The sequence below is a fragment of the Sciurus carolinensis genome, chromosome 13 (assembly GCF_902686445.1).
Source record: "Sciurus carolinensis chromosome 13, mSciCar1.2, whole genome shotgun sequence".
Classification (NCBI taxonomy): domain Eukaryota; kingdom Metazoa; phylum Chordata; class Mammalia; order Rodentia; family Sciuridae; genus Sciurus; species Sciurus carolinensis.
In genome coordinates, this window is record NC_062225.1 from 7,231,990 (window position 1) to 7,256,833 (window position 24,844).

Sequence of the window (24,844 nt, forward strand, 5' to 3'; positions counted from 1 at the left end):
ACACACACAAAAAAATCAAAATGGCAGTAAACCACAAACATATATCCATAATAACACTAAATTTAAATGGTCCTAACTCCCCATTAAAAGACACAGATTAGCAGAATGGATTAAAAAAACAAGATCCAACTATATGCCCTTTGCAAGGCTGGAGGTAAAAAAATGGAAAAAAATATTCCATAGGCTGGAGGTAAAAAAATGGGAAAAAATATTCCATGCAAAAGGAAAAGGAGTCCATAAACAAGCTGGAGTAGCTTATTCTTATATCTGACAAATTGATTTCAAGCAAAAAAATTAATCAGAAGGGACAAAAAATGTCATTATATCCTGGTAAAGGGAACAATCCAACAAAAAGATATAATGATAGTAAATATATATGCCCCAAATATCAGCATACCCAATTACATTAAAAAAAATGCTCCTTGATATTAGATTCCAGATAGATCCCAATCACAATAATAGTGGGTGACTTCAATACATCAGTATCACCAGTAGACAGGACATTAAAGCAAAAAATCAATAAAGATAACCTAAATAATACTGTAAGTCAAAATAAACCTAATAGATATCTACAGGATATTTGACCTCCAAATAGCTAAATTTACCTTCTTCTCAGCAGCTCATGGAATCTTATCCAAAATAGACCTTATCCTAGGTCACGATGTAAGTCTTAGTCAATAAAAAAAAGATATAATCCCATGTATCCTATTGGACCATAACAGAATGAAACTAGAAGCTAACAGCAAGAAAAATAATAGAAACCACATAAACACATGGAGATTAAATAATACCCTTAAATAAAAAATGAATCAAAGAAGAAATCAAGAAATTTTTAAAAACAAATGAAAACAATGACAACATATAAAAATCTCTGGGTCAGTATGAAAGCAATACCAAAAGAAATATTTATAACATTGAGTGTCTACATCAAAAATGCAGAAAGAGCCCAACTAAATAACCTTATGCTGCACCTCAAGGCCTTAGAAAAAGAAAAACAAACTAACTTCCAAAATAGTAGAAGGCAGGAAAAAATAAAAATCAAGGCTGAAATCAATGAAATTGAGAATTAAAAAAATACACAGGATCAATACAATAAAGAGTTGGTTCTTCTAAATAATAAAAAGATTGATAAGCCTGAAGTCAAATTAACCAAAAGAAAGAGAGAGAAGGCCCAAATTAACAAAGTTATTGATGGAAAAAGGAAAAAAATCACCAGACACATACAAAATTCAGATGATCATTGGAAACTATTTTGAAAATCCAGAAGACAATGACAAATTTATAGAGACATATGACCTGCTCAAATTGAACCAGAAAGATATAGAAAAACCTAAACAAACCATTATCGGATATTGAAATTAAAACAGCAATTAAAAGCCTACCAACAAAGAGAAGTCCAGGACCAGATAGATTAAAAGTCGTGTTCTACCAAACCTTGGTTTGACATAGCAAATTAATAAATGTAATTCACCATGTAAAAAGGATTAAGAAGAAACATGTGATCATCTCAATAGATGCTGAAAAGGCCATTTATAAAATACAGCAACCATTCATGTAAAAAATAGTGGGGAAACTAGGGATAGAATGAACTTACCTCAACATTATAAAGTCTATATATGACAAGCCCAAAACCAAAATCATACTGAGTGGAGAAAAACTGAAAGCATTTTCTCTAAAATCAGGAACAAGACAAGGATGTCCACTCTCACCACCTCTATTCAATACAATTCTTGAAACTCAAGCTAGAAAAATCAGGTAAGAGAAGGAAATTAAAAGGTTGCAAATAGGAAAAGAAGAAGTCAAACTATCATCATGCCTAATCCTACATCTGGTAGACCAAAAATTCCACCAGAAGACTCCTAGAGCCAATAACTGAATTTGGTAAAGTAGCAAGATACAAGATCAGCTCACAAATCAGTAGCTTTCAATATTCCAACAGTGATCTAGCTGAGAAAGAAATCAGGAAAGCCATTCCCTCCACAATATCCTAAAAAAAAAAAAAAAAAAAAAAAAACCTAACAAAGAAAAAAACCACAAATGAACCCAAATCTGGGAATCAATGTAATTAAGGAAGTAAAATATCTCTATGAAGACCTCAGAAGATGGAAAGACCTCCCATGTTCTTGTATAGGCAGAATTGGCATTGTCAAAACAGCCATACTACCGAAAGCAATATACAAATTCAATGCAATCCCTAACGAAATACCAATGACATTCCTCACAGAACTAAAAAAACAATACGTAAATTCACTTGGAAAAATAAGAGACCCAGAAGAGCCAAAGAAATTCTGAATAAGAAAAGTGATGCAGGAGACATTACAAAACCTGAACTCAAATTATAACACAGAGTTTTAGTAATAAAAACAACATGGTATTGGCATCCACGTAGATGTGAAGACCAATGGACTAGAATAGAAGGCACTGAGACAAAGGCACATACTTAGCCATCTATACTTGACAAAGCAAGGCGACTAAAATATATGATGTGGGAAAACTATATATGTGTGTGTGTGTGTGTGTGTGTGTGTGTGTGTGTGTGTATGTATATATCCCATTTACAATACAACCCTGCAGGAGTAAGAAAATGACCTAATATGGTAACTTGAGTCACAAGAGAAAAGAAAACTAAAATTGGTAAAAGGAGGTTAATATATATTTTTTAAAATATATATAAGCTGTATATATATATATATATAATATATATATAGTTTTCCCAGCATATATTTTATATATATATAATATAATATGAATAAAATTAGATCCCCATATTTCACCCTGCACAAAAGTCAAATCGAAATGGATCAAAGACTTAGGAAGTAAACCAGAAACCTTGCAATCACTAGCAGATAACATAGGGTCAACACTCCATCATATTTTGTTGTTGTTGTTGTTGTTGTTGTTTAATTTCCATCCCACAGTGCTGGGGATTCGAACCCCGGCTGTACGTTATGCAGGGCAAGAGCCCTATGGGATGGGCTATATTGTCACACAACACTCCATTATATTGATGAAGACTCTGACTTAACAAGACCTCTAAGTTCAAGAAATAAAAATAAGAATCAATAAGTGGGATGCCATCAAATTAAAAAAACTTCTTCATAGCAAAGGACATGATTAGGAGAGTGAAGAGAGAGCCTACAGAATGGGAGAAAATTTTTGCCAGTTACTCTTCTGACAGGCGGTTAGTATCCAAAATATATAAAGTACTTAGAAAACTCAGTGCCAAAAAGACAAACAAGTGGGCAAAAGAGCTAAACAGAAATTTCTCAAAAGAAGAAAGAAATACAAATGGGCAAAAAAAAACACATGAAACAATATTCAACTTCTGTAGCAAATCAAAACTGCACTGGATTTGATCTCACTCCAATCAGAATGGCAATTATCAAGAATACAAATAATAATAAATGCTGGTAAGGATGTGGGTAAAAAGGTACACTTATACATTGTTGGTAGGACTGCAAATGAGCACAACCACTTTGGAAAGCAGTTGGAGATTCCTAAAAAACTAGGAATGTAACCATCATATGCCCCAGCTATCCTACTCCTTGGTATTTATCCAAAAGAAATAAAATCATCATTCTACAGTGATATAGCCACTACAATGTTTATAGCAGCTCAAGTCATAATAGCCAAATTATGGAATCAACCCAAATGCCTGTTAATGGATGAATGGATCAATGATGAATGGTCTACATACACGATGGAGTTTTACTCAGCCATAAAGAGTGAAATAATGGCTTTTGCTGGAAAATGGATGGAAATGGAGAAAAATCACACTACATGAAATAAGCCAGACTCATAAAATTAAGAGTCTGCTGTTTTCTCTCCTATGTGGAAACTAAAAGCAAAATTAGGAAAAAGAAAGCAGAAAGGAAGGGGATTGGATATCACAAAGCTATAGGGAAGATGGATGGAGTAGAAGTAAGGGAATGATAGGGAGGGAGGAAGAAAAGGATAGAGAAAGAAATGTGGAAATAATCTAACACAATCATGTTATATACATATATAAAGGTACTGAAGGGAATATCTCCTTTATGTTTATGTAGAAAGCACCAATCAAAAATAAATGAGTAAAGGTGTGAAAGGAAGATCAGTAGAGGAGAGAGAAAAGGGGTAAGGAGAGGGCAGGAAGGGAGAGGTGTAATCGGGATTGAAGTCAAATTCCTTGTACATCTAATTATGGCAAAAGGAACCCAGATACTATGTGTAAATTTTAAGTTAAAAACTTAATTGACCTAAAATAAGGCAGAATAGAAAGAACAAAGAAAACCAGATGGAGCACAGAGGGGGAAAAATGGCAAAATTATAAATACAAATGCAAAATTAAAAATACATAAAACTTTGAAAAGAAAATATGGGAGCTTATCTTCTTGACCTTGAGATAAACCAAAATGTATTAAACATGTCAAAAACCCACTGAAGAAAAAAAAAAGCATAATTTGCACTTCATCAAAATGAAATATTCCTGGTCATTAAAATGTAACATTGGAAAAATGAATAGGGATGCCATAGGCAGGGAGAAAATATCTGTTAAAAAAGAAAACCAACACATTCTGAAACAAACAAACTTGTACCCATCATATTTAAAGAATTCTTAGGAATTAATAAATGAAAAGCAAACGATCTCTCTCTTCCAAAACTGCGTGAACAATTTGATCACACAGATGTAAAAGAAAACCTAACAGTGGCAACACTGCTACAGCACATGAAAAAGAATCTAGTCATAAGGAAACATCAAACAAATGAGAGACATTTATAGTAGAGGCAACATATGCTTCAGGACTTGTGAATGAGGAACTGCTACAAAAGGCATTATTTGGATAAATGACAAAGGTTGACTATGAACTATGAATTCAATAACCACATGTGAATTTAAAATTTCCCAATTTTGATAATCACAACTCTGGTACTTAACAGAATGTTTTTGTTCTTAGGAAATAAACATGTGATTTCTCGAGCTCATTCTCAAATAGTCTAGAAAAGTAAAATGATGTGAACCTACAGGTAAATGAACATACAGAGAAACAAAGAGCAGATAAGGCAAAATATGAAAAAAAATCAGAGAATCTGGCCAAAGATTATATGGGGAATCCCTGATATTATGTGACTTTTCTGTTGGTTTTATATCAAATACAAGTTTTTTAGAAAAAAATGATTATTAGAAAAGAGGGGAGGCAAGAATTTCAAGATGGCATTGGAAGGAACTTGGTGAAACCACCCCAAACAAAAAGGAAAGCCTGACTCACAGAGAGAAGGCAGGCCACTGAAACTACCCGTAGGAGGGTGGAGGTATAATAGCAGACAAAGCCTCCAAACCAGAACCAAGTGTGCTCCAAGAAATATGGAAAGTCATATGCAAACAATTAAAGGAAGACATGATCACAATGGCTCACCAAATAGAGAACATAACAAAGTGGGTAGAGACTGTGAAAATGAACAAGCTGAAAAATTTGGAGTTGAAAATTACATAACGGAAAGGAAAAATTACTGAAGGGGTTCACTAGGAGGCAGAATAAAGAACCATCACATTTGAAAATAAGTCAACAAAAAGCATGCAATCTTAAGGGGAAAAAAATGAACAGAGAAATGTGGGACATCATTAAGTATCCTAGTATTCAGAATGAGAGTCCAAGAAGGAAAGAGAAGACTTCCTGGAGGAAATATCCTAATAATGGCTGAAAATTAATTAAATCTGATGAAAAAAACATCTACATACCTAAGAAACTCAACAATGTTCACATAAAACAAATGCAAAGAGATCTGCACCAGGAACATTGCACCACATCTAAATGTGAAAACCAAAGACAAGGAGAAAAACTTGATATCAGCAAGAGAAAAAAGACATACCATGTACATGGGCACCAGAGTAAAAGTGACAGCTAACTTCCCACCAGAAACAGTGGAGGGCAGAAGGCAGTGGGATGACGTATTCAAGGTGACAAAAGCAATAACTGTCACCCAAGAATCCTACATCCAACAAAGCTGTCTCTCAAAGTAATTGTGCAGGATACTATTAAACAAAATATCACTGAATACTTCTCTTTTTAAAACTCATATAAAAGGCAACTGCATAAAACAATATTCAGAAATCGCAATATTGGGACTACAATATATAGAAAAGTAATATATTTGACAATCACAACAAAAAGGAGGCATATAGGAATGGAACTGATGTACTGTGAATTTTTAAAGCTTCATATTTTTCTGATGGCTCAACATGCCCACAAATAGCCTGTGAACATCCAGCCCAGGTGACCAAGTGTACCAGTGTGGTAAGACTGGTCCCTGAAACAAGTTCTCCTTCTTGCCATCCCCTGACTGTGACTCTGTGACATTCAGATGGGCCAGTCAAACAGCCTCATGCCTCTTGCTTGTGCACTTCACCCTGGACCCCCCCGGGTCCACACCCGCCTCAGCTCCCCACCTGCTCCTCAGGAGTTTTCCCTTATAATCTCACGTGTGGTGTCGCAGGCCATGCCTCCTTCTCTAGGGCCTGGGGTGCCATAAGTCCTTTAATGTCATATGTCTTTCCATATGCAATTTCCACAGCCACACTGAAATAACCTTAAAATCCCCCATGAGGGGGACTTACTACTCCATTTACAATACAACAACGACCTAATATGGTAACTTGAGTCACAAGAAAAAAGAAAACTAAAATCGGTAAAGGGAGGTTAATATATATATTTTTAAAAAACTCTCTATAAATATAGTTTTGTTCTTTTTTTCTCTTAACTTCTTTAGAAGACAAAAGACTCTATAAAGGCATAATTATTCGGTTTGTTTAATAATACAGATGTAAAACATATAATATATATAATTATAATACATATTATATAATATATATAATAGTAATAGTGCAACAAAGGGGCCAGGGAAGGAAACTAGAAAGGAGTATGTTTTTATAACTCCCAGAATTAAATTATTATAAGTTCTAAGTTGAGTCTGATATGTTCAGATGTACAGCGTAAGCCCTAGATCCACCACTAAAAAATAACTGAAGAAAACACAGGCAAAAGTCGATAAGGAAATAAAACACATGCTAGACAAGGGACACTTAAGACAAAGGGAGGTGGTAAAGGAATATGAGAAGAACCAAGTGTTTGCAAAGTCGATAGAAGACCAAAAGCAAAATGGTATTGGTAAATCTAAACACGCCAATAACGACACTAAGTGTAAATGGACCAATCACTCAAAAGGGAAGGACTGTCAAACTAAATAAAACCCCAGGATGCGAGTATATACTGCCTATGAGACACTCACTTCAGTTTCACAGATACAAACGGGCTAAAAGTAAGAGAAGGGAAAACGTTATTTCTCGCAAACAGCAATCCCCAAAAGGGAGTGGCTGTACTAATGATTGACAAATTTTAAAGTAAAAAAAGTTTATTAAAGATAAACAGGGACAATTCATAATGATAAGATGATCAAACCATCAAGAATATATAACAATTATAAACACACACACACACCTAACAACACAGCCCTAAACTTCCTGATAAAAAAACTGACAGAAATGAAGTTGGAAACAAAATTAAACAACAATAGTGGAAGACTTCAATCTCTCTTTTTCAGTATTCGATAGAACAAATAGGCAGAAGCTTAACAAGGATATACAGACTTGAAGACCAGCAAGGACAGCAAGGACATAAAGGTCTTGGAGAACCAACCAGATCTAACAGAAATCTACAGAGCACCCCCGCCCCCAGCAACACAGCACACAACCTTCTGAAACCCGCAGGAAAGATTCTCCAGGATATACCACGACGGGCTAAATAAAACAAGCTGAAATAGATTTAAAATGGTCGAAATAAAAGAAAGTATGTTTTCTGACAATAACTGAATGAAATTAAAAATAAACAAGAGAAAGTAATTTGGGAAAACCGTACCTGTGGAAATTAAACAACACATTGAAATAATCAATGGAATGGCTCATTAATATTGGACAGAAATTTATTTTAGGAGAGCACTGTTACTAGAGCTAAACAGCCCCATTTATAAGAGGAAGATACATTTATTATCAATACATATGCCACCTAAAAACAGAGCCTCAGAATACCTGAAACAAGAACTGATAAAACAAAGAGACACAATTCAACAATGACAGTGGGGACTTCAACAGTTGGGGTTCTCACTTTCAGTAATAATTAGAGCAAATAAGCAGAAAACTGACAGTGATATAAAAGCCAAATTGTATTGTTGGTTTGAATCACCTGTCTTCATTCTATAAGTGCTGACCCAGAGTAGTCAAAGCAATCTTGAAAAATAAGAACAAAAGTACTCACACTCTCCATTTGCTTACCACAAAGCTATAGTGATCAAGACTGTCATTGCCAATTTAAAAAATGATTATATATATAAACATTTTTTTAAAGAAAGACTGCATCATACTGGCAAGCAGACAGACCTACAGATCAACAGTATAGAAATCAGAATCCAGAAATAAAAACTTACTATTATAGCTAGGTGGTTCTCAAGAAAGATGCCAAGGCAATTCAAGAGGGTAAAGAACAGACTTTCTAGAAAATCGTTCTGGGAAAAGTGGACATCGGACTGCCAAAGATAATCTGACCTGCTTCACATGGTCACCTCAAAATGGATCACAGAACTACATTTAAAAGCTCTGAGGAGAAAATTAAGAGTGAGTCTATGCTCTTAGGTTAGGCAGTAATTCCTCAGACACTGAAAGGGAAGATAGCTAAGTTTTGACTTCATCAAAATTATAATCTTTTGTTTCCAAGGACTATCAAGAAAGTGTAGACAACTCATACATACTGGGAGAGAAACATTTGCCAATCACATATCTGGTAAGGGAGTAATATCCAGAGTTCATGAGACTCTTGTGACTCAACCATAAAGACACCCTACTCAAAAACTGACAGAGGACGTGAACAGAAACGTGTACAAAGGCAAATGCATGGTTAATGAGCACAAGAGAAGCCGCTCAGCACCATCAGCCACTAGGGAGCTGGCAATCAAAACCACAGCGAGATACTGTGTCACTTACTAGAAGGGGAGGGATGGTAACAAATGCTTGAAAGAATGTGAGGAAAGTGGAACCATCATTCAATACTAGTGGAAATGTAAGTGTGGTGCCCAGTATGGAGAAGCCGGGCAATCCCTCGAATGTTAAGCATAGAATTACCATATGGCCCAGCATTTTACTCCTCGGGATCTACCAAAGGGAAATAAAAACATATGTCCAGGGAGGAATCTGGGAAGCCGGTAAAGTGAAAAGCAACAGGAACCAGTTTCCCCAAATAGACAACAACTGCACTGAAGAATCTGTCTGATGTAACCATTCAGGACTCTGGAGTCTACTGAAGCCTTGTAACTTCCAGGGGAAGATCTGGCAGGTCATTTGTAGTTGATTTTGCCAAGCACAGCACAGTCCTATCCACCCACACTCCAAGTTCCCAGTCCCATGGCAGGCAACTATGCAAGTGTTCCAGGAGAAGCTTGCACCCAGCTTGCAAGAGTTAGAATTGGGGTCGGGGGAGAGACCTTCTTCTTTACATACTGGGAATCTGTGCTTGAATTGCTGCTTCTGATCCCTAAGGTGCAAAGAGGTGGGGACCACTGTTGTTGGACCTCTCTCCACTGTTGCAAGACCCCTCCCAGGTCCACAGGGGTTACTGGGGATATCAGGGGCTGTAACCTGCTCAAATCCCTTGGCATTTCTCTTTGTCCCTTTCTTGAGTCATACTTTAAAGAATGGGCATTCAAAAGCACCCATGTATCAGGGGAAATTAGAAAGTCATGGTGCATGCCTAGGGAAAGGCAGAGGCTCAGAAAAAAACCTGAGAAGGCTTCAGTTTTATACCTTAGACTGATCATCATCAGGAAGAGAGCCCACAACAATCAATCAAACAAACAAACAAATAAGAACAATAAAATTCCTCCATATCTGCAAACCCCAGGGAAGGGAAAGAAATTGATTTCCAAAGTACCCCATTATTAACTAAAATGGTCCCATTTTCGATAAGAACAAAAAAAAAAATCACAGTGAATACAAAGGAACAGGAAAGCATGGCCCATTCGAAGGGGGAAAAAATCAATAGAAACTTTCTGAAAAAGACCTGACCTGATGGCAGATAAACTAGACAAAGACTTTAAAACAACGATCTTAAAGATACTCATAAAACTGAAGTAAGATAGGTAGAAAGTCAAGAAAATGATGTGTAAACAAAATCGAAACTTCAGGAGAGAGACAGGAACACCAAAAAAGAAAACTAAAAGAAGTTCTGGAGATGAAAAGTACAATGAATGGAATGAGAAATTCACTGGAGGGATTCCCAGGCAGATTTGAGCAGGCAAAATAATCCCCAAACTTGAAAACAGCACAATGAAAATTATCGAGTATAAGGAACAGAAAGAAAATATGGAAAAATGAACAGAAGATAAAAGGCCTGTGAAACACCATCACATGGACCAACACCTGCACTGTGAGAATTTCAGGAGAACGGAAAAATGGGTAGGGAATATTTGAGGAAATAATGGCTGAAACCTTCCCAAATTTGATGAAAGACATAAATGTCAACATCCAAGAAGCTCAATGAAATTCAAGTAAAAGGAACACAAATCCGCACCAGGACCCATTATAATCAAATTGTTCCAACACAAAGACAAGGGGGAACCTTAAAAACGGCAAGAGAGAAATGACTTGCGACATACAAGGGATCCTCAATAACACTGTCAGCAAAATTCTCATCAGAGGTTTAGGAAGGCAGAAGGCAGTAGGCTGAGAGATTCAAAATAATTAAAGAAAAACACAATGTTGACCAAGAAACCTATATCTGGCCAAACTCTCCTTCAACAGTGAAGGAGAAATAGACATTACTGGGTGAACAAAAGCTGAGCAGTTTATTACCAGTAGAGCTGTTCTGAAAGAAATGCTGAAGGGTCCTGCAGGATAAAATGAAAAGGCACCAGACATGAACCTGAAGTCATATGAAGAAGTAAGATCTCAAGAAAGGTAAATCCACGGGGATCATAAAGGTCGGTATTACCGTAACCGTGGTTTGTGACTCCACCTTTGGTTTCCTATGTGACTTTAAAGACCATGACTTTAAAAGAAAGCAATTGTCATTCTAAAAATTAGTATTAGTGTAACTGATTTATATCTACATGTTTTGTGCTCTACACTATTTAAGATGAAAATGCATTTTTAGGAATTATTAATTTACACTTTGGGGACACATAATATATCAAGATATAATTTTGTAGTATCAACAAGTGAAAAGGAGCAAGGAAAGAAATATAAAGGAGCAGAGTTTTTGTATGTGACTGAAGGTATGCTGATATAAATCCAAATGAGAATGCTATAATCAGAATGTCAAATGTAATTTCCATGGTAACAAAGAAAATAGCTACACAGTATTCACAAAAGGAAATGAGAAAGGAATTTAAACGTTTTACTACCAAAAAAATAAACTCTCTCTCTCTCTCTCTCTCTCTCTCTCTCTCTCTCTCTCTCTCACACACACACACACACACACACACACACACACATGCCAGTAATGTGTGTGAAACAATGAGGGATTATGAACAGCTGTAAGGCATTTATGAAACAAGTATCAAAGTGACAGAAGCAAATTCCTGCTTATTAGTCTTCAAAAATTTATTAAGAGAATTCTGACACAAGCTACAACATGGACGATCCTGAGGGACATTATACTCATCAAAATAAACCCGTCACAAAAAGACACTGTATCATTCCACTTATATGAGGCACTCAGAGTAATCAAAGTCAGAGTCAGAAAGTAGGAAGTGGTGGCCAGGGACTCGGGGGAGCGGGATTGGAGAGATTTGGAGAGACTTAGAAACTTTTTTAAAAATGGTACAGAGTTTCCATTTTGCAAGATGAAAAAGTTCTAGAGATGGAAGGGTGGTCATGCCTGCATAACAATCTAAATGTAGTTAACGTCACTGAATAGTATTCTTAAAAGATACTTAAGATGGTAAATTTTAGGTTAAGTGTATTTTACCACAATTAAAAAAAAGAAAAATGTGCACATGCAAATTTGCATGCCAGTGTCCACAGCAGCATTATTTGCATAATAACCCCAAATGGAAATAACCCAAATGTCTATCTATTGATGGAGATATATAAAAATGTGTTATCTACATATAATGGAATATTACTCAGCAATAAAAAAGAAGAAAGTACTGATACATCCTATAATTTGGATGAGCCTTGAACACATTATGAGAAGTGAAAGAAGCCAGTTACAAGACTGTATGATACTATTTATGTGAAATGTCCAGAACAGGTAAACCCACAGAAACACAGGAAATTAAGGGTTGCCTGAGTTGGGGAGTGTGGTGCTGGGGGAAGGTAGTGGGGTGGGAGGTGACTGGTAATGGGCATAAGGTTTCCTTCTGGGGAAATGAAGATGTTCTAAATTAGATTGTGTTCAATAGCCAAACTATGGAATCAGCCCAGGTGTCCATCAATGGACAAAGGAATCAAAGAAAATGTGGTATATGTACACAATGGAGTTTTGGTTCAGCCATAAAGAAGAATGGAATCATGCCATTTGCAGGAAAATGGATGGAATTTGAGAACATTCTGCTCAACAAAATAAGCCAAACTTAGAAGGTCAAGGATCGTACATTTTCTCTCATATATGGAAGTTAGAGAGGAAAAAAGAAAAAGAAAGGTGGGGGCAGATCTCATGAAAATCAAAGGGAGATCAGTCAAACAGAAGAAAGGGACGGGGGTGCGAGGAAGGGAGGGAGAGGGAGTCCTGGGGAATGACATCGGCCAAATTGTAGTGTTACACTGCGTGCGGGTGCGAATATACACAAGCAAATCCCACCAGTATGCTCCCCTTAAATGAGAAGCGCAACGTAGCTACAGAGAAGACAGTTGGAAAAACGGAGTTTTCAAACTGACATGAAATGAAAACATACAAATATCCAAAATTGACTTCAAAACGAAGGGAAATTATCTAAACGGAGTGGAAATCACATAATAAGTTGAGATCTCACACTACTCTCCTCCTCCCCTACCCATGGAAACAAAGCAAGAGAGTTTTATGGGTGGGAGTCACCAACATGTTATACGAAAGTAAGCCCTTATTTATGTAAAAAGTACCCTCAGATCTTAGAATGAAATCAAGGTCTTCTCAGCTCGTCTATAAATCCTCACACCAGCTTTGGGAACATGTTGGGTTCTCTTGCAACAGAGCGATGTGCCCGTCAACTCTGTGTGTGTCTTTGTGACTCTCTGATCCAGTTCCCCTGTGCAGATGTATGCCTGCTTACATCCCCCATACGTCTAATCAATTTTTCCTTCTCTTGGGGAAAAAGACGAAAATAAATTATGACTTAACTATTGTTCTCCAGTGAGTCACGCCAGGATCTGCCTGTTCCTTTTTTTGGAAAAATAAGTTTCACATTATTGAGGCAAATGGAATGTGTAATGCTCACAAAGTTCCTGTGAGAAATGTCTGTTCGAAAACCGTGCCAGCTCTCTGTTTAATGGTATTATTATCCTCAACAGTCGAGGGACTTGCTGTTGTACCCACCCCAGGTACACCACCATCCACCTTCTCTCCCTCAAGGAGCCAGATGACCCGGGTGACCACCTTCTCTGCAAGGAGACACCTGGCCACACACAGAACACCCTCTGCCCACCTGTCAGGAAGGACAGGAGGAGATAGGGCTACACCTTTATCTGACATACAAGAGAAAAGAAAGCAAAGAAATCTCATAGGCAAAGGGCTGAAACCAGAGAATATTCAAAGGATAAGTGACAAGCTTTAAACAGGACAAGAAAGAAGAGTAAAAGAACTGACTGGCTGCTCGATTTTAAATTTTCCTAGTATCTTATAATTAATGTTTTGTTTTTCAGTATTGGGGATTGAACCCAGGTTGCATTACCACTGAGCTAAATCCACCACCCTAGTTTATTTTTTATTTTGAGGCAGGATCTCACTCAGTTGCAGAGGCTGGCCTTGAACTTGCAATCCTCCTGCCTCAGCCTCCCCAGCCTCTGGGATTACAGGCGTGTACTACAGCATCCCTTTAGGTTCATCTTTTTTATAAAAAACTGAAAAAAGAAAAAAAAACTGAGTTAAGTCTTGACCTAGAGAAGGGAGTCATCCCCTTTTTTGCTAAGTATGTAAAATTGAAGATCATCTATGAAGATAGAGAATATGTGCTGGCAAAGCACTGCCACGTGGTAGGTGCTTAAGACACCCCGTTCAGAGAACAGGTGGACCACAGGTGCTCTCAGCGACAGCGGCCAGATGAAAGAACTGCTTCCTGCTAAAGGTGAGGCGGCATCAACCTCCCACGCCCAGTTCCCAAGTGCACCCAGATCTCCAGTGCCCCACGGTCAGACTTCACTAGACCATGTTGCATTTGTAATCCTGTGTTCTCCTTACCCCCCTTCCTGCTGGACAGTGCCCACCATCCAGCTGTGCACAGCTGCAGTCTAATGGGTTTTGTGGACCCCTCAGTTTAGTAGTGAGGGCAAGTGGAGGCAATGGAGGTCCCTGCTCAGAGGTCTGAGGCGCAGGACAGCGACAGTGGGAGCATCTAGAGAGAAGGAGGCAGCAGGTCACAAGCCCATGGGTTGTTCCTTTTGCAAAGTAATACCACTGCTTCTTTCCAACTCGCACAGCCATCCAGGAGATAAACAGCACGGTTTATGAGCATATAAATAAGATCTTATATAAGATAAACTAGCTGAGAATTGCTTATGTAACAGTGGCTTTAGTGGTGTTCAGAGTCCTTCTAAATGAACAAAGCAAGCTGCGAGCTAGGAGTGCACGCGGCTGCCAACACCGTAGACTCACCTGTCCGCACAGCTGTCTGCGATCCCGGGGCTCCCAGACCCGTGCGCCCTCTCCCACCTGAACAGAAACGCACGCTCACGCTCACGAGAGCAGCCCGTTTTCACCCATCCAGAGGTGAATGTTTTCTTATGAGATTTCAAAAACATTAGTTTGGACATTTTTGGGTTATTAGAGTAAAAAAAAAAAATCTCTGAGAGACTTTTACAAGACCATTATTTCAAAAATAGTGAAGCCACAGAGCGTCAAACTTCACAAACTTATTTTAGGAATTCTATTTGCATAATTCTTGGGGGAAATATAAATTCATTCTAATGCTGGGGAGTAACTTGCAAAGATGCCACTTAACTTGGAAATTTCAGTCTCAGGGTGCAAGCTGTACCTGGTGCAGACTGCGGAACACACGTGCCACCAACGGGACCCTGGAGTCCTGGATACAAGGGACAGTTTGACGAGGGCTGGCTTGTTTTTCATTTTGTGAGTTTATTAAGGCAACACACGCCCTTATTTCTATGCATACATATCAAACTAATGCTTAATTTTAAAACAGGTTGGATAATTATTGGTCTTTTTTTTTTTTTTTTTTTTTAAAGAAACAGTAATGATTTGCATTCACAGGGCTTTATTCAGCAGGAGGCCCTGTGTTCACAAGGAGTCCTTGAGTTGTTGGGTCACTACCCCAATGTGACAAAAGAAGAAAGTGACACTTGGGGATGGTCCACCTGTCCCAAGTCTCAAGCATCCCCTCCTGCTGCCTGGAGGTGGGTGGATCCTTCCAAAGATGAAATATCAATTTCCCAAGACGGTCCACCTAATCGAGGGATGGGCAGACGTAACTATCACCTGATGGACAGAGGCGGCTGTACTGGGGATTTTCCATCTGGGGTATGAGATACATAATTTGCTTATTTATGCTGAACAAATGAGTGTAAATCAAGCACAGAACAAGATGTGCTGAGAACCAAGCACCATCCAGGGTGAGGTCACCTACAGCAGGGGAGAAGGCCGTGTGCAGGGCCGCTGGCCTCTGCTGCCCAGGCATCCCAGCAGGTTGTCACCCATGGCTGTGTCCATCAGTTGGGAACAAACCCTTTGGTGCTGAGCTGTGAGTAATAATTCCAATGTCCTTTTACCTTGACCTCTGGCTGCCCTCCTTCTATTCAAAGAATATCAATTATGCCTCGCAGATCCAAGGTGCAGGCTGGGATAGTGAAAGTAAAATGCTCTGTTTACCTAGTCCTCCTCACCTGGTTCCCCGGCTCTGGCTCCCTCTTAAAGCAAACAAAGGAAATCATTATTTTGCTCCAGAATTCACATATTTCAAGGAGACAGAATAAAGTCTGTAAGGAAGGAGGTCACAAATATTCTAGAACACGAGACAGTAGATGCTGAAGGCCTGAGTCCCCAAGAATGATGGCCACCTATGCCCTGGCAGTGGTTGCATGGCCTCCCCTCCCCTCCGACCCCAACCCCCACCTCCTCACTCTGGGGCGCACCTGGGGTCGGGCCTGACGCACTGGTAGAAGGCAGCCATCTTCCTGAAGGTGGAGTGAGCCTCTGACTCTCTCATCCTCCTGAAACCAGCAGCAGGGAGAAGAGCAGGCCTGGGGCTCTCGGGGCACCACCAGACGCTCAGCAGGAGCCCCCGCCCCCACCTCCCCAGCAGCTCCAGTGGGCCTGGTGGCACCCACGAGCCACAAGGAAGCCGGGCTCCTGCCAGCCCCAGTCTGTGAGCTCCTCCGGCAGGTGAGCGGGCACCTGCGGCAAAGGCTATCTGAGGAACCTGGCACTTCCTTCTTCCACTCCGAGCCCTGAAGGCAGGGGTGGGGTGGCCTGACTCCTCAGGGAGTTGGTCTGGAGTGTCACCTGCTTCCCTATGATGGAGTCCCTGCTGAATGGCTGAGGACGCAAAATGACAAACATGGGCTGTGCTCTATTGAACTCACCCTGGAAGCAGCAGAGGCCATGGGAGGTGCAGTCGCACACCCCACCTGAGGAAGGGCCGCCCCGGGAAGAGCCGGATCTTCTGCTGGGGAAATGCAGAGCAGAGTCTGAGCCACCCGCCCAAGCCCAGGGCTCCCCTCCCTGTCCTAGCACAAGCACCAGGGCCTCCTGCCACCATCGGCACACACTGGCTCAGAGGCACCAGGGGCCACAGCAGGGGTGGGGGCCATGCTCATCTCTGTCCCTGCACACTTGCTGATATTTGCTTTCTGTTTATTTTTTCCAGGCCCATGATGCCACCTCAGGTCCTAGAATGTTTCATGAACTGCCTTCTTGGGGACATCTGAATGCTACTTGAGCCAGGCAGCCGCTTATCCCGGCTGAGACCCTGATAGGATTTCCAGTTCTCTCCACTGGAGACCACACCTGGCAGGTGCACAGGCCACGCCCACCCAAGAGAAATCACCAACTGAGCCTGCCTGGCGGCTCCCCAGCCTCTCCAGGTGACAAAGCCAGGAGCCTGGTGACGTCCTCTCTATTACCTGCAGTTGCCACTTCAAAATAATAGCCTCCTGCAAGGGAGCAGCAACGCCACCGGACTCGAGTCCATCCCAAGTCTGAGGGCCACTGTGCCAGTCAGCAGTTGCCAGGCAACGAGCACAGCATTGACAGAGGCTCTAGGCAACCAAGCCATGTGGTTGTGTAATATTAAAACCCGGGAGCAGGCAGGCAGACGGCACTGGAGACTTCTATAAGAGGTTCTCAAAGAGTCCTAACTTGCTTTTCTGTTTTTCAAAATGCCAACTGCATCCAGAGTTCTAGTCAAATGGTTTACAATTGAAGAAGAAGGCAGGACAAATACAAAGGAAGTGCTGGGTTCGGAGGGCTCACCAGGTGCAGGTGGTTTCTACGCACTCGCCTGCCTAAGGGGAGAGGAGCTAGAATCTGCAGGTCCACTGCCTCCGCCCTGGCAGGAGGACCCTGCTGCTAACCCCGCAGACTGTGCCCAGAGAAAGCAACAACAGGCTGGTGGGTGTTCCTGACTCCTGGGGCATTTCAGGGGCCCACAGAGCGGAGTGGTTTACTGAAGGGACAGGAACGGGGCCTCAGGCCTGGTGTTTCTGGAGCAGCCCTGGCTAGTGGTATTCTCAGACCCACCGTGGCAATTCTGTCCTGCGCAGAGTCCTGAGCCTGAGCCTGGAGGGGTGGCCTCTGCCTCTTGCTATCTTCTCTCCTCTCTCAGAAGCCTCAACAGAAGCATCCAGGATGGTACAGAGCCACCAACGTCCCCCCCAAGACATGCTCCAGATCGACACACACGTCTTGTGGTTGTACTGCGGGATGTCTGGGGAACATGAGGTTCCCTGAAGAGCAGGGAAGCCAGAGGAGACACAGGACTCAAGGTGACGCCCACGCCCACACACACACAGGCACACATACACCTCTCAGACCCCCTCCACCCCTTCCAGCACACTCTTCACAGCACGGTTTGCCTATTTTACATGTCTGCTCAATTGTAACTAGAGTATTCAGGAATTTCTTTTCTTTGATGTTTTGTCCTTCTTAGCAATGACCAACTCATATATCTTCCAGGACATCAGAAAACCAGATGAAAAGACCAATGACATTCATGTGCCACTATTAAATTGCAATGTATAATGTGCAACAGCAAATCTCTATTCAAAAAAAAAATCTAATAGCTTTGTGTAGGAACCATCTTAGTCTGTTTTCTGTTGCTATAACTGAACACCTCAGACTAGATAACTTATAAAGAGCAAAGGTTTATTTAGCTTGTGATTCTGCTGGGAGAGCCAAGATGGAGAGGCTACATTTGGTAGGGGCCTTGCTAATGGGATCTCTCTGCAGAATACTGAGGTGGCACGGGGCATCACATGGTGAGAGGAGTACCTACAAGAGAGCCAAGCTGGCTTTTATAACAGACCCACTTGAGGTCAACTCATTAACCCATGAATCCATGAATAGGTGGATCCGTTCATAAGGGCAGAGCTCTCATGACCCCATCATCTCTCTCAGGTCTACTGCTCCCACCTCTTAAAACCTCACAATGGGGGTTCGATTTCAGCAGATTTTTAATTTGTTATACACGACAGTAGAATGCATTTCAACACAACATACATACATGGAGTACAACTTCTCATTCTTCTGGTTGTACATGAGGTAAGACAACACTGGCTGTGTAATCACACATGCGCATGGTCATAATAACCAATTCATTCTACTGTCCTTCCTACCCCATGTCCCCTCGCCTCCCTTTATTCCCCTCTGTCTAATCCAAAGTACCCCTATTCTTCCCTCCCCCTCCCCCTTATTGTGAATTAGTATCTGCATATCAGAGAAAACAAATGTCCTTTGGTTCTTTGGGATTGGCTTATTGCGCTTAGCATGATATTCTCCAGCTCCATCCATTTACCAGCAAATGCCATAATTTCATTCTCCTTTAAGGCTGAGTAAAATTTCATTGTGTATATATAACACATTTTCTTTATCCACTCATCCCTTGAAGGGCACCAAGGTTGGTTCCATAGCTTAGCTATTGTGAATTGAGCTGCTATAAACATTCATGTGGTCATGTCACTGTAGTAAGTCCTTTACTACAGTCCACTGATTGTAAATCCTTTGGTATAAACCAAGGAGTGAGATAGCTGGGTCCAGTGGTGGGTCCATCCCAGGTTTTCTGAGCAATCTCCATACTGCTTTCCAGAGTGGTTGCACCAATTTGCATTCCTACCAGCAGTGTATGAGTGAACCTTTTTCCCCCCATCCTGGTCAACATTATTGTTGCTTGTATTCTTGATAATTGCCAGTCTGACTGGAGTGAGATGGAATCTTAGAGTAGTTTTGATTTGCATTTCTCTAATTGCTAGAGATTTGGTGGGAACATTTAAACTACAGTAACCTCTCTAGGCCCTGGGCTCATTTTACTCAAAGGGCTATTCCAGTGGCTTCTATTTAGTCTCATCTTATGTTCAGTAAACCAGCAATGAAATAACTATCATCTCTCCATTTTGCAGGTGAGAAAACAGACCATCTGAGAGTTTCAACAACTGGTCTAAGAACCACTAAAAAGCCTCTGTGGGACAATTTGATGCTCAAATCAAAGATAGCACCTTACCTAAGTGTGAGCCTCCTCCTGATGACAGCTGCCCCTGAGAAACATGGCCCGAGGGCTTGGGGACCCACCAAGTCCTGTCCCTTTTGGGCTGGCAACCTGGCAGCGTGCATCAAAAGCCTTCAGAATGCTCATTCTTCTGCTTGAGACATTCCAGCACTCCCCTGAAACAGCGAGGGAACATTCCAGAGGCCCATCAACTCGGCACACAGCCACATGAGGGGATATCACGCATCACTAAAAATCAGTACCTTCGCCCAAAATCATGCTATGGGAAAGCATTTACTGACATGGGGGAATGCCCACAATACACTGCAAGGGGGAACGGAGGCTGTGGCAGGGAGTATGGACCCCATCCCCACAGATTCCGCTTCAGAGGCTCAGCTGGGGCCAGAGAGTCCTACATTTCTAAGAAACTCCAGGTGATGCCGACCATGCTGCCCGGGTACCTTCCGTGATGAGCATACTACAAGATGGTATATGCAGTAAGAAGCCATTTTAGTCTGTTTTAAAAGTCTCTCAGGGCTGGGGATGGAGCTCAGCAGGAGGGTGCTTGCCTAGCATGCGCAAGACCCTGGCTTCCATCCTTGGCACCGCGAAACACCAAAAAAATTTCTTAATACACAGAAGGGACAAAGGAAGGACCACTAAGATGCAAACTGCCTTTAAACTTTCTTGTTGCACTTTTCTATGTTTTTAACCTTTCCTGGCCGGACATGTGTTTTGTTCAGAATTAGAAGTTCCAGTCATTTCCTGTGAAGACAAGACTGTGTGATATAAAGAGATGGGGATTTGGGGCCTGGGATTTGGATGAGTTACTGGTCATCTCTGAGGTTTGGTTTCCCACTTGGAAAGCCCTCAAGACCTTAGGGATGTTCTGTGTTGGTTACTACCCAGCGACTGGCACACAGAGGGGACTCTCAGGGTCAGGCCCTGCCCCTTCCACTGCTGGAAACAAGAGCTCATGTCCAGGAGAAGAGTTTCTGCTGTTTCCCCAAAGTACTTTTGCATTGGCTTTCTTGTTGGTCGCCGCACCATCTCAGCAATGGAGAGCTGGGGGAGCCGCTGTCAAGGCAGAGATTTCGGGCACTGAATCGCAAGGGAGGCAGCCAGCTGTCAAGGTGGCAAAGCTCCTGCTTCCAGAACATGGCTTCCGCTCTTGGCTCCACCTCTGTGAGCTCCCTCTCACATGCCCCACGCACACAGGGGCCACAAATGGCTGTACTCTGACCTAAAGTGGACCGGGAGGCAGAACTGAGGTGTCTCAGGCCCTCCAGGACACAGGCGGGGGAGCCCCACACTACATGCCAGTCAGTCCCCCCATGCCTCTGAGGTAACCCTCGCTCGCTGCAGGGTTTTAAAGACAGCACAGTGTGCTTTCACTGGATGCAGAATTTTGAACATCCAAGTTGTTTCTCTCTGAAGAAGAGAGAGGTTTGCTGTTCTTAAGTTCTTTTCAGTTGCAAATCCGTTAAGCACAACAATTAGGGTCCCAAAGACCAAATAAGTACTGAAATCCTTTAGACTGGTTGTTCCTAATGGCCAAAAATGAGTTGGCTGGCTCTGAAATCTGCCCCTGGCTGTGGGTTGTTCAGGGTTAACTTTGCAAGTGGTGCCTGCCCTGTTACATCCTTCTCTTGCTTAATATCTCAAAGTAAGGTTTTAAAGATTACACTGCTGTCTGGTCAAATCCAGAAAGAAATAGAAAGAGCAGCTGTAGGACCCTATGCTACACTGAGTTTCTCACCGTTTACTCCAGTTGAGTGTAACTCAGGTGGGACATCAGGAACCCTGGGGACAGTGCCCGTGCTGGGAGTCAGGAAGCAGCCCTGTGCACATACACAGCCACACGCTGTCGGACACCACCAGATGCTTGGCACTTCCTCCCAACTCTCAGGATACAAAGAGAAGTCATTCAAGAACTGGGTCCTATAGATGGTGCCAGTGTCCTGGCCCCTTCTAAAGCCTTCCAGAAATCCATGCTGTGGAAACAGGGGCTACCAGGGCTCCTCGGATGATTCCTGGACAAGGGTGGCTCCACCAGCAGTGCCGGCTGTTCTGACCTGGGATTGGCCTGCCGTGGGCACCCCATCGCCCCTTTAGAAATAACCCGAGGCACAGGTGACAAAGACACTGGTGTTTCCTGCAGTGAACTTTCCACTGCCCACTGCAGCGCTGCTTTCAACTGGAGTCAGCTTATTAAGGAGACCCTGTCCTTTGGGCTCCCGAGGAGGAAGGCAAGGCATCTTCCCCAAACAACCCACCATGGCTCCAGGGCCCAGTTCTTGCTCAACTCGTTCTTCATTTCATTCCCAGCTGGGGTCACGTGCCTCGGGGGCGATCACAGCTTGTGCACACTTGTGCAGGAATGCCATGCAAACACCATTCCCCCAAGGGCTGTGGCCCCCCACACAGTGGCAAGGTCCCCGGTCATGTGCACCCCAAGTCTCAGGAGAGTGTGGACCACTCCCTCGCTCAGCAGATGAAGATACAGCTTCAGAGAGAGACGCTTCGCTCACTCAGGGTTATGGTCAATTAGCCGCAAAGGCACAACTCAGTGACAGGCTCCTGACCTCCCCCGCCCCCGATTCCTGCTCCCCTTCCACAAGATGCTGCCCTGCCAGATCAACAACTCCTGACACTGTGCTCCCCAGTCACAGCTGCCAGGCTTGTCAGTCACTCCGTGAGGTGAGAGGAGGGTGTCTATCTCTGATGGGGAAGAAGGACAGTCCGGCTGACAGAGTGAGCAGGAGAGAACAGAACAATCCTGGAACAGCAGGCTACCAGCCAATGTTCTATCAGCGGGCGGCGCCGTGCAGAACTGAGCTTGGGAACCTGGCTGCCTGATGAGTGAGACACACAGCGAGAGATGATTCAGTGTGGCGGCATCAGGAATCACTGGGAGATGGCAGGTTGCAAGAGACGAAAGAAACAGACTCCAGCACCAAGGACAGAAACAGAGGGGCGCCACACAGAGCCAGGATCTGCATTTATTAAAAACAGATATGTCAGGAATCAGTCAGCTAAGAAATCCTACACTTGTCCCTGGCAGGCTGGTACTCTGTAAATCAGATTGCATGGAGGCCACCAATCTGCCCTCGTGCGCATGCAGGATGCTCTCTGCTGTGGATAATTGTGAACTGATTTCCTGTTCATTTGCCCCTTGGGCAACTCCCAGATTTTCCATCAGCCAGCGTGACCCCAAGCTAAGCCACAAGCCTGCAAACTGGTTCATACTTGGGAGTAAAAGCCAGGGTCCTCCAGTGATCTCCTGGGCCTGGGAGAACACTTAGGTTTTAGAGATGGAGGTGAAGATTTCAGGAAATTATGAAGTTATTGAAAAAAAATTGCATGCCTGCACCTGTTTGCCTATATATTTTTAATTGTGAGTAAAAATACAGGTAATATTTTAATGCCCTGTAAGTCTAAAATCATCTTGCTAGCTTAGTAACTAAAAAGGCATTAATTTTTCGCTTCTCCTCAGTTTCATGCTCTCTCCTTCTGGTTTTCACTCTCTCTAGCGCGTGCGCACTCTCTCACTCTTTCTCTCATTTTCTCTCTCTCATCTCGCAGGGAGACACTCTGCCTGTCCACTTAATAAAATCTCTTATGTGAAAAAAAAAAGGCATTAATTTAGTTTCCATTGTAACTTAAAAATAGTTAAGACTATCAGTATTAATGCACCACACAGCTTAAATATGCTGTTATTTTTTGCTTTTTTTCACTTTTCTATTTTGTTACAAGCTATTGATGTTCAAGAAAAGTTTCTCACTGAACAGTTTTTTTTTTTGTTTGTTTGTTTTTGCCACTAGCTTAGCGAATTCAGCTTAGTGTTCACAGCCCTGAGGAAGTGTTGACCCAGAATACATGTAATATCCTTAAATGAATCCTAAGTCTCATTGTTAAAAGTTTCCACTCATTACAGCTTCTGCTTTTAGAGATGGGGCACACTTGCTAATTGCCCATGACCTGTCCTTGGCAGACATCAATAATCAATCACAGTCACATTCTAGGATTGCTCACAATACAATACTTACTGCCCGCTGCTCAGATCTGCACTCACCTGAAAGCCTGCTGCTGACATTAGTAGAAACAGAATACAAGTGTAGAACTGGGTTCTAGGCTTGGCTCTACCACTAATGAGCTACTAACAAGCTGAGTGACATGCAACAAGTCACTCCCCTTTGGGCCTCAGCTGTGGTGCAAATGACTTGGGCTGTTATCTAACATGCCATCACAAGATCTCTGAAAAATGAAGGTCTGTACAATTGGCACAAACTGCTCTTTAGGTAAAGATGTTGTAGTTAGCCAACATATAGAACTTGTTGGAGCTGAGACCAATATATTTTTTTCAAGATCTAGTCCTCAAATGTTTGTGATTCAGAAAAGTGAATGGCCGTGGTAATACCCCAGAGAGCATATGCCTTTCCGGCCACCTGCCCCCACACAGCCATGCCTGAGGTTCTACGCATGTGTTTCCTGAGGAAATGTGCACCCTTTGCCCTGGCCACGCACAGCGGCAGCTTGTCCCGGCACCCTGGTCAGGAGGCCACACCCTCCCTCTGAGCCCCTGCCCCTTCACCACAATGAATTCCTATCTATCCCTCTCCCGGACTTTTGAGCTTCCTTGTGGGCAGACACTGGTTCTTTGCCTCTTTATATTCCTAATGCACAGAAGGGGCTCAATAAATATCTTAAAACGCACACACAAAAGGGGCTCAATAAATATTTTGTGAATGAGTGACCCTTATCACTGAGGTTTAGAAAACCCAAGGAGAACATTCATCAGGTAACAAACCTGGGCTCACTTTAAAAAAAATTTTTTTTTTTTAGTTGTAGATGGACACAATACCTTTATTTATTTATTTATATGGGGTGCTGAGGATGGAACCCAGTGCCTCACACATGCTAGGTGAGCGCTCTACCACTGAGCCACAACCTCAGCCCCGGACTCACTTTAAAATAC

At 42.1% G+C, this 24,844-nt stretch overlaps 1 protein-coding gene across 5 annotated transcripts in view; it reads right to left on the reverse strand.

Moving 5' to 3' along the window:
- The window catches only part of Cracdl (CRACD like), a 143,925-nt gene that overhangs the window by 68,577 nt on the left and 50,504 nt on the right, over positions 1–24,844 (reverse strand). Inside the window, exon 1 of one of the 5 annotated variants that reach the window (XM_047523401.1) lies at positions 19,882–19,968. The exons of 2 other annotated variants lie outside the window; for them this stretch is intronic. Coding sequence is in view for 1 of the 3 variants with exons in the window: in XM_047523402.1 (XP_047379358.1) it covers positions 16,301–16,374 (74 nt within the window). In the remaining 2 variants the exon portion in view is untranslated. Of the gene's footprint in view, positions 1–16,300; positions 16,440–17,290; positions 17,310–19,881; positions 19,969–24,844 lie in introns of those variants that run through there. 2 more of the 5 variants (XM_047523406.1, XM_047523402.1) reach the window with 2 other exon arrangements.